The sequence below is a fragment of the Acomys minous genome (genome assembly GCF_964271855.1).
Source record: "Acomys minous genome assembly, chromosome: 3".
NCBI lineage: Eukaryota > Metazoa > Chordata > Mammalia > Rodentia > Muridae > Acomys > Acomys minous.
Genome location: NC_140485.1, coordinates 16838977 through 16852028, shown reverse-complemented (window position 1 = coordinate 16852028; position 13052 = coordinate 16838977). Strand labels below are relative to the sequence as shown.

The window sequence follows — 13052 nt, the reverse complement described above, 5'->3', positions numbered from 1 at the left end:
AGTTCCGGTTGTTGAGACTAAAGGGAAAGCCAGCCGATTGATTTTTGTGTTGGTGACCCGGACCAGCTACCTGGTGAATAGGCATGTAATTACAGCAAGACTTAAAATATGGTTCCAAACCAGTACTCAGGAGGCAGAGGCAGGCGGGAAAAGACTGTCTCGACCAAAAAATAAAATAAATAAATAAATAAAATAAAAATTTAAAAAAGGCCCCAGCCCTGACTCCATGGCCAAGTCTGTGCACAGTGGAGTCCCCAAAACCTGGAGGAGTGGACAAGGGATACCACCCAGGTATCTTCTGCCCTAGGCAGCTCTACACTTACAGTGGTCTGCACCCACTAATTAGCTCTCTTAGCCCCAAGTTCTTTTTTTTTTTTACCCCTTCGAGACAGGCTTGGCTGTCCTGGACTCGCTTTGTAGACCAGGCTAGCCTCAGACTCACATCTATCTGCCTGCCTGTGCTGGGATGAAGGGCGTGCGCCATCATGCCTGGCCCGGGGCCCAAATGCTTGCGTTTGTTTCCCTACCTGGTTACCAGACACTGTTCAGGTAGTCTTACGTACCAGTATCTTTATGGACTAGTGTCCAGTCTTGATAAAGCATCCCTATCACCTGAGTTCTGTAAGTGAGGCATACTTGCAGCCAGTTCCCTCCCCTACTTGTTGGTGCAAAACATTGAATAGTAGTAGCAACTCGGTATGAGCTAACCAACAACCTCCTAGAGCAGTAAAAGCCGTACTCTTTACATATGCCCAAACACAATAATACAGCGGACTAACTAACTCGGGGCCTTTGTAAGTAGTCTAGCCAACCAGTAAATCCTGCCTCGGAAGCAGAGAGCATAGACTTGCTCTACTAGCCCTGGGGAGACACTGCCTTAATAAGCCAACACAAGAAATGGTTCTCCATACCAACTCAGGTCTTCCACCCACCCAGCCATACCTGCAAAATCACACCCATAAAAACTGAAAAGGCAGGATGGGATAATTTGAGTAATGCTTATTGGTTGAAGGTGCTTGTCACCCAAGCCTGAAGAACTTTTATTTCTGGAACATGTTGTAGGGGCATACCAATTCCTATAAACTGTCTTCTGAATTCTACAGGCCTTTAAACCCCAGCACTTGGGAGGCAGAGACAAGATTTGAGTTCAAGGCCAGTCTGGTCTACAAATTGAGTCCAAGCAAAGTCAGCCAGGGCTACCACACAGAGAAACCCTGCCCCAAAACAAAACCCTAGTGCCCTTTTAACACCCCTCCCCCACCCTTTTAAAATGGTTTTTCCAGACAGGATTTCTCTGTTTAACAGCCCTGGCTGTCCTTGGACTCCCTTTGTAGAACAGGCTGACCTTGAACTCACAGCAATCTGCCTCCTGAGTGCTGGCAATAAAGGCGTGCGCCACCATACCCAGCTTTAAAAATCTTTCTTGCTTGGATCAAGTATTCATAAAATATAAGCCTCTTATTTGAGATGGTGGTCTCTGTAGTCCTCGTTGGCTAGGAAGTGCTTCCCCTGCCCCTTGCCCCCGCCCTGGGATTAAAGTTGTATTTTTAAAAAGCTATACTATAAACAAGGCTACTAGAAATTATTTGTACAACCTAATCACACAGACTGAACATCTTTATTACCATCTCTATAATGTTATTAACTTCAGGCTGCCTTAAAATAGAAGAAAACCACATTTACATAAAAGGTAACTTTCGCTGAGTTCAGTAGTCATGGTACCAAGGCACTGCTCTATGGTTTTTCAAATTCAGTTAACTTTATTTAAATTGAAAAATATATCTTAAAACTGCATTTAGAGTAAAGATCCTTTATAAAAATCACCAGTATTTTAAAGGCAGAAATATTTGTTAACAAAACCAGTTTTTACTTTGGAGTTTATTCAAGCAAACTGTGGAGAATGCAGAGGAAAAAAGTAGGTTATTTACATCAGATATCTACATTAGGTACCCAGGTACAAAGTTGGTGACAGAAAAGACTTCAGGCCATGCTGGCATCTCAGAAGCAGTTCTCTCGGAAGCTTAGTTTTCTCAGTTTCTAGCAGTGCCTAAGATCCTTCTTCATCTTCAATCTTGGGGGCCAAATAGTACTTTAAGTGTCCCATGTCAGCAATTTTATACTCTACAACTGAAAGACAGGAAGCTCATTACCGAGTAGTACTATAAATACCACACTACAAAGTAATTGTCAAGCTTATTATCTTACCAAGGGGCACATCTGCAGACATACTGAGTGTTACTGTAGGAGACAGTGGAGTGGCTTTTGTGAAAAAGTTCAGGTACCTCAGCGCAAAAGTCAGCTGAACTGGCTCATTCATCTCTATGGTTATCTGGAGGAGAAAACAGGCTCATTATAGACAACATCAAGAAACTCACACTATTATCAGTTCATGATATATACCAAAAAATAAAAACCGTTAGTTATTACTTTGGAGGGTTTGATGAAAACCTTTACGACTAAGGAAAAGAAACATATTTAGTCAATACTGTAGAACCATATCCCAAGCAACTAAGACAAAGAACTCTTCCAAAGAACGTATGAAGAGAAGGAAAACCATGGAATGGCAGCTAACCAGGTAAGTCCTTGACTTGTCAATGTCCACCCCCTACCCCTGCAAGTACCTAGGGCTGGAGAGCTAGCTCAGCGGTTAAGGGCACTTGATGCTCTCCTAAAGACTCAAGTTTGGGTCCTAGCATCCACATCCAGCAGCTCATAGCCAATTCCACCAACTCCAGTTCCAAGGGATCTGACACCCTTTTCTGACTTCCACAGCCTCACATTGGCACACAACCACTTCTAAAAATAAATTTTAAAAGAACCAACAGGTTGAATGCAAGCTAAGGGGCATGTCGACTAATTTTCATTGTACGAGTGTCAATGTCATTAATGTCTCAATTCAGTTTCAAATAAGGAGCATGTGGATACTAGAAAATGTCTTAGTTTTTTTTTTTGTGGTAAAGCCTATATTTCAGACAAAAGCAAAATACTTATGGATTAAATGTCTTGAGACTCTAATACAGCTGAAATAGACAGGGAAGTAGAAATAATTTAGTAGACAGATAAAGGTTAAGAATCAGCCTTCGGGGGCTGGAGAGGTGGCTCAGTAGTTAAGACTGTTCTTCCAGAGGTCATGAGTTCAATTCCCAGCAACCACAAGGTAGCTCACAACCATCTATAATGTGATCTGATGCCCTTCTCTGACTTGCAGATGCATATGCAGGCAGAGCTCTGTAAACAAAATAAATAAAACTTCAAAACAAAACCAGCCTTGGTGGTACATGCCTTTAATTCCAGCGCTTGGGAGGCAGAGGCAAGTGGATCTGCAGCCTGGTCTACAAAAGGAGTTCCAGAATAGCCAAGACCACAGAGAAACCCTGTCTTGAATTAGCCCCCACCAACCCCCCAAAAAATAGCCCTTGTCTGGGGGTAAGGTAGCACACATCTTTAATACTAGAACTCAGGAGGGAGAGGCAGGCGGATCTCTGCAAGTTTGAGGCCAGCCTGGTCTACAAAGTAAGTTCCAGGACAGCGAATACAGTAATACAGAAACTTGTCTCAAAACAATACCAAAGAACTTTCTGAGTTGTGCGTATCTATGTTCTAATCTTTAGTTGTAATTCATGCAGAGGACAATAAAGTTTAATAACTTATGCTTAGCATAAATACTTGGTGGTAAGCACTCCAAATGTCACTATATTTAACCCTAAAAATCTTACTTAGTTCAGACTTCTGTGTGCAATTTAGGGTTTGGTGTTCAGGCTGTCTGGCAAAACTTTGAGGAGGACTAGTATTTTCTGCTTGAGTAAGGGCTCACCAGGCATTTTTCTTTGCCTTCCCAACTCCTTCCCCACTTTTGAGAGTTCTGCTAAGTAGCCAGGTAGACTTTAGATTTAGAATCCTCCCGCTATAGCAGGATTAGGGTTAAGAACTAGGGTTATGGGATTGAGCCACCATGCCTGGGTTCCTCTGGGCACATAAATGTCAAACTTTTCCCATGCTACATTAAGTCTATTTCCTTTGGTACTGTGGGTACTCTTATTTATAGAGCCCCGTTACCTGTAACCTGGTCTAAATTGCAGGTTAACTTTGCCCAGCCTCCAAGAAGAGACTTGATACCCTATGATCATATAGAGGGGGAGGTAATCCCCCTCAGGAACAGTCATAGGGGAGGGGAATAAGGGGAAATTGGGAGGGAGGGAAGAATGGGAGGATACAAGGGATGGGATAACCATTGAGATGTAACAAGAATAAATTAATAAAGGAGAAAAAAAAAAACTTTGCCCAGCCTGCTTTTGCACACCAAACCAGTTAACCCTGTAGCACATAAAGCAACCAGAAGATCTAAACGACCCCAATACTTTTCTTCTGTTCACTTGCTAATCCTCACTTACTTGTCCAGAGTCACTTCTAAGAGGCAAAAGGCTGGACACCTAGCTTTCCAACCCCATATGTAAAAGCATATATGAGGCAGAGTTCAAAGCACTCGCGCAGGTCTACTCAAGACTCCATCTCAAAGGGGGGGGGGGAGCTATGGCTGGAGGGCTGGCTCATACCCTTTTCAGACACTGTTAAGTGGACAACACCTCTTATTACTTACAGCTTCCTCCTCTTTATCAACATTACTTGTTTGTGACAACTTAATGTTTCCATTTCCAAGTTCTCCACTTGCAGAAAACTTCACCCCATCCTTTGCACAGGATATTACAACAGCATCTCCAATATGGCTAAGGTCTCGGCATATGCGTGCAAATTCACCAGATGGCATCTTTACTACACAGCTGTACTCCTGTTCCTGTAAACCCAAAAATTAAAGTCAGTGTCGAGGTGACATTCTCAAGACTTCTGATTTCCTTAAAACTCAATTAACTCTAGACTGTTGTAGCTTAGTGAAATGGTAATGTGCCATTAATTGCAAATACCATACCCCATTTTAGAACATGCATCAGCTGGTATCCTAGGTTGGTAAAATATTCCATCGAAAACAAGATACTCACTGGGATTCCAAGTTGCTCAACATCTAAGTCCATTAACTTCATTTCATAGTCTGAAACTTTCTCTTGATCTACCAAAAGAAAGCAAATGTTACACTGCAGCACATGCTCATAACTATTGTATAAACTTTACCCCCACAATTCTGTCAGTATTCTTAATTAAAGAAACAGAAACAGTGCACTTTGCTTTCTGTAACAAATGAGTTTTATAGGTGTAACTTACTTGGTGCTTCGAATACTAGCGCTAAGGTATCAGCGTTATCTTCAGCCCTTAACGTAATGATGTCTTCATTACCAGCACATTTTAGTATTTTGGACATGCTAGAAAACAAGACACAGCTTATCAACACCTCGTCCTCAACACTTACATTCTCGCCCCCCCCCCCCCCAAGACAAAGTTTCTCTATGTAACAGCTCTGGCTGTCCTAGACTTGCTTTGTGGACTAGGCTGGCCTTGAACTCAGTTATCTGCCTGTCTCTGCCTCCTCAGTGCTGGGATTAAAGGTGCATGCCACCATGACCAGCTTCATACCTACATTCTTAAAGACAATTACAAGATGTTACCATCCATACTCACACTGTTGGAGAACTGTTAGAGGCCAGGGGTGCCCGAAAGCCCTGGGGCAGGGGATGCTGAAGTAAATTATCCAGTATATGTGATATCTATTTATTTATTTATGTTTTTCCAGACAGGGTCTCTCCATGTAGCCTTGGCTGTCCTTCGTAGACTAGGCTGACCTTGAACTTACAGAGATCCGCTTGCCTCTGCCTCCCAAGTGCTGGGATTAAAGATGTGCGCCACCACACCGGGCCTGTGATCTTTAAAATCGACATTCTAAAGGGCAACATCTTTTTGAGTCGGGTGTCCTTGGCTTCCAGTGTAATGGTATGTGCCCTATCACCTGTATCTTGTTCATAAATCCTTTAAAATGTATACAGGTGACACTAACCCACGTATTTGAAGGAACATCAAGTCACACATAGCCTTTGAAAATAGGTAAACAGGGCCGAGCATGGTGGCACACGCCTTTAATCCCTGCACTCGGGAGGCAAAGGCAGGCGGATCGCTGTGAGTTCGAGCCCAGCCTGGTCTACAAAGCGAGTCCAGGCCAGCCAAGGCTACACAGAGAAACCCTGTCTTGAAAAACCAAAAAAAAAAAGAAAATAAGTAAACAGATGCCACTTTGCTACAGGTAGCTGTAGAAAACTGGTACATTTCCCCACAAATTTATGATGGCGCAGTGAGACCGTCTCTAAGTTGACAGTACCACATCTTCTCTAGAACACGTTTACTAGGCAGCTTAAAGCTGTAGGCATTTAATGAGCAGAGCTCTGAAGCAGACATTTTTCCCGCCGACTACGGCTTTGTGGCTTTGGCGCGGAAACGGAGAGGACGCGCGGCCATCAGCGCGGGCTTTTCGGATCCCCGCGCTTCGATGGGCTCCGCCCCCGGCACCACAGTCCAATCAGAAGGCGCGAATGACCACGTCAGCCAATGAGAAACCGGGGCCGGAGCCCCGCCAAGAGCCGAAGCGGGAGGGCTGGGGCCCAGCTCCCGCCACCCGCTCACCTAGTGAGGTTCACGCCCATGGCCAGGTTGCGGTCGCAGCGGTAAGTGTCGAAGCCTTCGGAGCGAAGAGTGAGCTGCACCAAGGAGACGTGCGACGAGTCCATGCTCTGCAGGTTCACGCCGCCCGAGCTGATGTCCCAGCAGGCCTCGTTGATGAGATCTTTGAGAGCCTCCAGCACCTTCTTCAGGATGGAACCCTGGATCAGGCGTGCCTCGAACATGGTGGCGGAGTTGCGACGACTTGATGATAGAGACTGTCAGGAGCGAGATTTGGCCGCTAAGGTCCCTTGACTCACGGTACAGAAGCGGCAGCGAAGACTCAGAGCGGACGACAACCGGCCCACTGCACTCGCAACCGCCTAATGCCGCCGCGTCCTAGGCGCGCGCTCTTCCTCTGCGCGAGCTTCGTGACGTCATCACGCTGACCCACCCACTTCTCCTCCCGGACCAATCGTATCCGTGGTCCGCGCAAGTCCCGCCCCACGCGTACACAGAGGCGGGGCTGCGGCGTCCTAGCGTGGGAGGCGTGGAGGATCGTGGGGTCGGCCTAGGCTGTGGGGACGAAATAGCTCAAGTTTGTGGCGGAGCCTAGGCTTCCGTTTTCATCCGAGGATATTTCCGCACCAGAGAAATGGAAGTCACATGCAGACTAAGATGTGTGCGGCGCCCGCTTGAAGCCGAGGAATATAGCTGCTTCAAGTATTACTGAGCGCTTTCCTTTTATTCCTGCGTAAGCGAAATTTGCCGCAAAATATCATGTAATAAAGAGGCCACCATAAATTAACAGTCCCAGTTTTCCTATCACTTCACTGTGTGCGTCGCTCTGAACGTCCCTCCCTAAAGATTTTAAAAAACCTTCTTATCGTGGCCGCTTCTGCAAAAGTGCCACCTAATTTATTAGTTTGATGTTATGCCTGGTACCCTTTATTTTCCTAACTGTAAATACTAGTAAAATTAATTTTCATCTTAATTGTAGGCTGGGGATAAACCCAGGGCCTAGACAAAACGCTTATTGAGCTACATCCATCCTAAGCACCACCAACCTCATTTTAAAATCGGTACCTGCAGGGCGTTGGTGGTTCACGCCTTCAATCCCAGCACTTGGGAGGCAGAGGCAGGCGGATCACTGGGAGTTCGAGGCCAGCCTGGTCTACAAAGTGAGTCCAGAACGGCCAAGGCTACACAGAGAGACCCTGTCTCGAAGAACCAAAAATAAATAAATACATAAATAAATAAATAAATAAATAAAAAATAATCACGGGTGTGTTTCTTTTTGGAGACAAGACAGAGCAGCTTGCCGGGTGTGGTGGCGCATGCCTCAAATCCCAGCACTCTGGAGGCAGAGGCAGGTGGATCTCTGTGAGTTCAAGGCCAGCCTAGTGTACAGCCAAGGCTACATGGAGAAACCTTGTCCTGAAAAAAAAAAAACAAGGGCTGGAGAGATGGCTCAACAGTTAAGAGCACTGTCTGTTCTTCCAGAGGTCCTGAGTTCAATTCCCAGCAACCACATGGTGGCTCATGACCATCTGTAATGGGATTTGACTCCTTCTGTTATACGTGCAAATAGAACGCTCACATAAATAAATAAAAATAAGAAAAACAAAATAAAACAAAACAAAAAGCCGTGCAGCAGTAGTACTTGCTTCTAACAGAACAAAGCAAAAAACCAAACCCAACAAAAACATCAACAACCAACAAAAACATCAACAACCAGCAGAGCAAAAAATACTGTGCAAAGTTGTTAAACAGGATACAAAATTCAGAGTTGGGAGGTCTCAAGTTTATCTCAATGTTTTACTGTCACTTTGAAACATCATAACAAGAACTTGAATACACTCAGGGACACTGCATGTCTCCAAGAACTATCCCTATTTTCTGAAAACTCACAGCTCAGGTCAGAATCACCACGGAAAACTGAACCTCCCCTCTGCGGGAGACTTCTTACGGTTAGATTATAATATGGCTAGGACCTGGGAGCTCCTGTTTTGCTCCAGGGCAACGCTGGGGGGGGGCGGGGAACACTGGTGTTACCGAATTTAGTGGTTACATAGTGATTTTGAAAACAGAATCTGGATCCTAATTCTTACTAGTTCTTCGTAGCTGCCAGTTAAATAATTTTCCTTTAGAAGTGTAAAGTTCGTTCAACAACTGCTTAGGCTATGTCAGGAATACAAGGGCTCCATAGAACACATTCCTGTCTGCCAAAAAGACCTTCCAATAATCAGTTTCCGGTGTTAGCTTCCTTGCAGATCTTGTGGTTAACATAAGCGAGGCCACGAGTTCTATTTTCACAAAGCAAAGACAAAAACTTTTTTTTTTTTTGAGACAGGGTTTCTCTGTGTACCTTGTTCTGGACTTGCTTTGTAGATCAAGCTGGCCTCGAACTTAGAGATCCACCTGCCACTGCCTTCCCAGTGCTGGGATTACAGGTGTGCCCCACCATGCCCGGCTACAATAAAAAAACTTAAGACAAGAAACTTGAAATAATTTGGATGATCTTTTTTTCTTTCTATTTTCTTTCTTTTTTTTTTTCGAGACTTTTTGGATGGATCTTACTTGCAAAAATAATAATATCCGTTTCCAAGTGCTTTTTTTTTTGCAACAGGATCTCACTGTGTAGTCTTGGCGCGTGCTACATAGATCAGATCCACTTTCCTCTGTCTCTCAAGTGCTGTGAAGAAAAAAGGCGTGTGATTTAAACAAGACAAACCAAAAGTGCGCTGAAGTTCGGGTTTCTCCTGCTATGATATTCAGAGGTTTACTTGATCTTCCCACTTGGACTCCTGAGAGCAGCAAGCGATGGCGAGTTTAGACCGCCGGGAGGCGCTGTCTTCGCCCAGTAACCTCTTGGATCCAGCACCCGCACGGGCACAAGCGCCCATTTGTTCATAGTGCTCTTTTTTCCCCGCCCCCTCCCATTTTTGTCCAATGAACACCACTAACTCCGCCCACCTCCGCCCGGCTGCCCCGCCCACCTCCGCCCGGCTGCCCCGCCCTCGGTGTCTGGGCTCCGGGGCCGAGATGGCGGCGGTGCGCGTGCGCGCTGGCTTGCAGCTTCCCGGGAGGAGGAGCGAGCGGCCGCCGGGGAAACAAGCAGCTCCGCTCTCCCGGCAAGGGCGGAGGCAGCGGTGCTGGGCGGGGCCGGGCTCCGGTCTAGCGGCGCGGCTGCCAGGGCTTTGCAAGGCTCTGCGGAGCTGCGAGGTGCTCGGGTCCGCCGAGAGGCCGTGCGTGCTGAGCTGACCTCCGTGGCCACTGTGCTGCTCGCCCTGGGTGACGTCGCGCCCGGGTCCCCAGCATGACCGAGCTACGGCAGAGGGCTCTCCGGGAGGACGCACCTCCGGAGGACAAGGTAGAGGCGTCGTTTAGTGTGGAGGGGCGCGCCTGTAGCCTCGCCGCCCTCTGACCTTTGTCGCGGCCCTCAGCACCAGGCCTGGGCTGCGCAAGAGGGTCAGCGGGCGTCCTCCTCTTACCGGGACAGTCGCCTGCGGGCGCGAGGAGTAGCGCGTGAGCTGTGGTGTGCGTGTGTGCGTGTGTGTGTGTATGTGTGTGTATGTGGTGATGGTGGAGATCCACGTGAGCTCTGGTGTGTGTGTGTGTGTGTATGTATGTATGTATGTATGCATGTATGTGTATGTGGGGGTGGTCCACGCCTTCCCTAGGCCTTCCTGATGTGGAGACTGAAAACTCCACAGACCTTGCTTGGGCCCCGTGAGTGTGATTTAGGTTCACCGTCGGCTTTAAAAACGCTGGTGTTAATCGGGGAGTGGGGACATTAAGGCCATAGCATTTCGCCTCCTGGGAGATTAAAACACTTTCTTGAATTTGATTAAAACATCAAATCCGTTGGTTCTCTATTAGAGAGGCATCTTGATTCACGCCGGTGAGCTGGCCGGTTAGTGAGCAGGTGTGTGCTCCCAATGGTGGGTCTGTTTACTGCGCCAAGTGTGGGCATTGATGAGGGTAGAGGAGGGAGGGATGGAGGAGGCCATTTTGGCAGGGACACAGCCAATGGGAGGGGCGCTCCTTTGGTTGAAAGTGCAAGGTTTGTGTGGAGAAGTTGAGAAAGGTGGAGAGTGATTGTTTTACTGTGGACGTTGATTGACAGCGTTTGGGCTTCTTGACTTAGCAGTGGTCAGGATCAGTCATGTGCAGAACCGACTGAGGCAGCCTGGACCAGAGTGATGATGGAAACCGGTTAATTCAGGGATTGCCAGCAGCTGACCTGAAGACGACTCCTTAGGCCTGCAAGCTGATAACAGAAATAACGATTGTGCTGACGGTCCGTTTCCAGCTTGTCTTCCATAAAGGAGACTCTGCCGCGTGTCCCCTGATTAATAGTTGACAGAGTTTAAAATCTTTTTGTTTGTTTGTTCGAGACAAGGTTTCTCCCTGCGTAGCCCTAGCTGCCCTGGAATTTGCTCTGTAGATCAGGCTGGCCTCGATCACAGAGATCTGAGTGCTGGGAAGGTGCATCACCATGCCTGGCTTAGTTATCACCGCCTCCCCCGCCCCCTAACCGTGCTGTTTTCGGAGACATCACCAAACCTACAGAGCCCACTTTTGTCGTCTGAACTTTTACTTGGTTTTAGACAGAATCTGTCTGTGAAGCCCTGCTAGCTGGCTTGGGCCGCACGCGCCTCTGCCTACTCTGTGCTTTATAGTTAAAGGCCTGAGGCACCCAGCCACCTTGTACCCTTTGCCTGTGTTTAAATTGGTTAGAGAGACAATCAGGAAGGAAGCAAGCATAAGCTTGGGTGACAGGATGCCAATGGTAATGTTACTAGGAAGGATGTTTCAGATGAAAGATAAAGGGCTTAAACAACTTTGTTACTACTGCAGACTGATCAGCAGAGAGCTCTGTATTGCTTTGGAGGAAGCTTAGAGCTGAGGTCCAGACTTAGGAGTACCTTGCAAAGACAGTACTTACATATCTCTGATCTTCCCCTTGCCTATAGTGGATTGGTCCTGAACAACACTGTGTTCGCTCTGAGTGCTCTTTGGTGAGTTTGAAGGCTACTCTGGCAGCTTGTCTAATTAAGGATGACCATCTTCCTTAAAGTTAGTGGGGACTCTGGACCAAGAAGATGTGAGAAGAAAGAAGGCCTCGCAGGGTGCAGCCGTGCATGCCTCTGGGCCCAGCAGAGGCAGGTTGATCTCTGAAGCCTTTGAGCGAGGCCAGCCAGCTTACAGAGTAAGTTCCAGGACAGCCAGGGCTACATAGAGAAACCTTATCTTGAAAGTAAACAAACAGAAAGGTCTGATAGCTGTTGGGATGCAGCTGTGTCCACACACACATACATAGATATGCATATGTATTTACTTAAAAAGTTAACTATATAACTAGATGAGACAAAACGACTGTGGTGTTAGTAGTGGCGAAGCAGTTCTTACCCTCCCCACCCTTTGGCTCCATTCCCCAAATGTAAAGTGTCAGTTGATTCTTAACATTTACATCCACATTTTAAGTGGAGAAGATAGGAGGAGCTGTCCAGCCTTAGTAATTACAAGTGCATTGGAGCCACATGTGCAGTGAAAGAGGCTTGTGGTTGGTTTTGAGGTCTATTAGGCATATGCTCCCTAAGAGATAGCCGTTATACATTCTGCTTAAAAGACTGGTGTAGGCAGTTAGCCCATGCACGGTAGTGATTATTTATTATTTCTGAATTGTCATATATGGGATTTTTAGTAAAAAAAATAAATATGAAAACTATAAAATTGATTTAAATAAAATAAAATTAAAAGGGATTAAAATAAATTTAAATGATTTTACTTACTGTTCAGTTTACATCCTGGTCATAGCCCACTTCCTCCTCCACTCCCAGTCCCACCCTCCCTTCCCCACCTGTCTTTCCCTGTTCCTCAGAAAAGGGGAGCCCCCTACCCACACCCCCCATTCCTCGGAAAAGGGGAGCCCCCCTACCCACACACTGTAGCTCATCAAGTCATATCAGGACTGACTTCTTCCCCTGTGGCAGTCCCATCATGGGGAAGTGATCAAAAAGCAGCAAAGTCCACGTCAGAGGCAGCTCCCACTGCCCTTCTTAATGAGCCCACCTGAAGCCTGAGCTGCCCATCAGCTACGTCTGTGTAGGGGCCCTAGACCCAGTCGGTGCGTGGTCCTTGGTTGGTGCCTCAGACTTCACAAGCCCCTCTGGGTTCTGGTTAGTTGGCTCTGTTGGTCTTCTTGTAGAGTTCCTGTCACCTCTAGGTCCTTTTATCCTTCCTCCCACTTTTCCACAAGACTCCATACGCTTTGCCCAGTGTTTGGTTATGAGTTTCAGCATAACTTGTTTCAAATGGCCAGTGGGTGGAGCCTCTCAGAGGACAACAATAGCATAGTATTGTTAATAATGTCTGGGGTTGACCCTCTCCCATGAGGTGGGTCTCAAGTTGGGCCAGTCATTGATTGGCCATTAAAAATATAATTTACTGTATTTAATATTTATTTAATTTAATATATTTAATAATATAATTTAAAATATTTTAATTTA

The 13052-nt window shown here is 46.4% G+C and overlaps 2 protein-coding genes across 2 annotated transcripts in view; one reads left to right on the top strand and one right to left on the bottom strand.

Moving 5' to 3' along the window:
- Window positions 1-1846: 1846 nt before the first annotated feature.
- On the bottom strand, window positions 1847-6970 carry PCNA (proliferating cell nuclear antigen). Its single transcript, XM_084776885.1, has 6 exons — window positions 6562-6970; window positions 5215-5312; window positions 4995-5062; window positions 4598-4792; window positions 2206-2329; window positions 1847-2127 (listed from the first exon to the last, which is right to left on the bottom strand). The coding sequence occupies exons 1-6, from the start codon at window positions 6780-6782 to the stop codon at window positions 2048-2050; spliced, it is 786 nt and encodes a 261-aa protein (XP_084633011.1). The 5' UTR covers window positions 6783-6970; the 3' UTR covers window positions 1847-2047.
- A 2645-nt stretch (window positions 6971-9615) lies between these two features.
- Window positions 9616-13052, top strand: part of CDS2 (CDP-diacylglycerol synthase 2) — a 45680-nt gene continuing 42243 nt past the window's right edge. Inside the window, exon 1 of the mRNA XM_084776874.1 lies at window positions 9616-9910. Coding sequence (XP_084633000.1) covers window positions 9857-9910 — 54 coding nt within the window. The 5' untranslated portion in view covers window positions 9616-9856. The remainder of the gene's footprint in view (window positions 9911-13052) is intronic.

Excerpts from the sequence above, each read along its gene's own strand:
- PCNA (XM_084776885.1), bottom strand. The coding sequence starts at position 6,782 with ATGTTCGAGGCACGCCTGATCCAGGGTTCCATCCTGAAGAAGGTGCTG. Across the intron at positions 5,063-5,214 it reads GCTAGTATTCGAAGCACCAA|ATCAAGAGAAAGTTTCAGAC; the intron begins GTAAGTTACACC and ends TTCTTTTGGTAG. Across the intron at positions 4,793-4,994 it reads TTGAGCAACTTGGAATCCCA|GAACAGGAGTACAGCTGTGT; the intron begins GTGAGTATCTTG and ends TTGGGTTTACAG.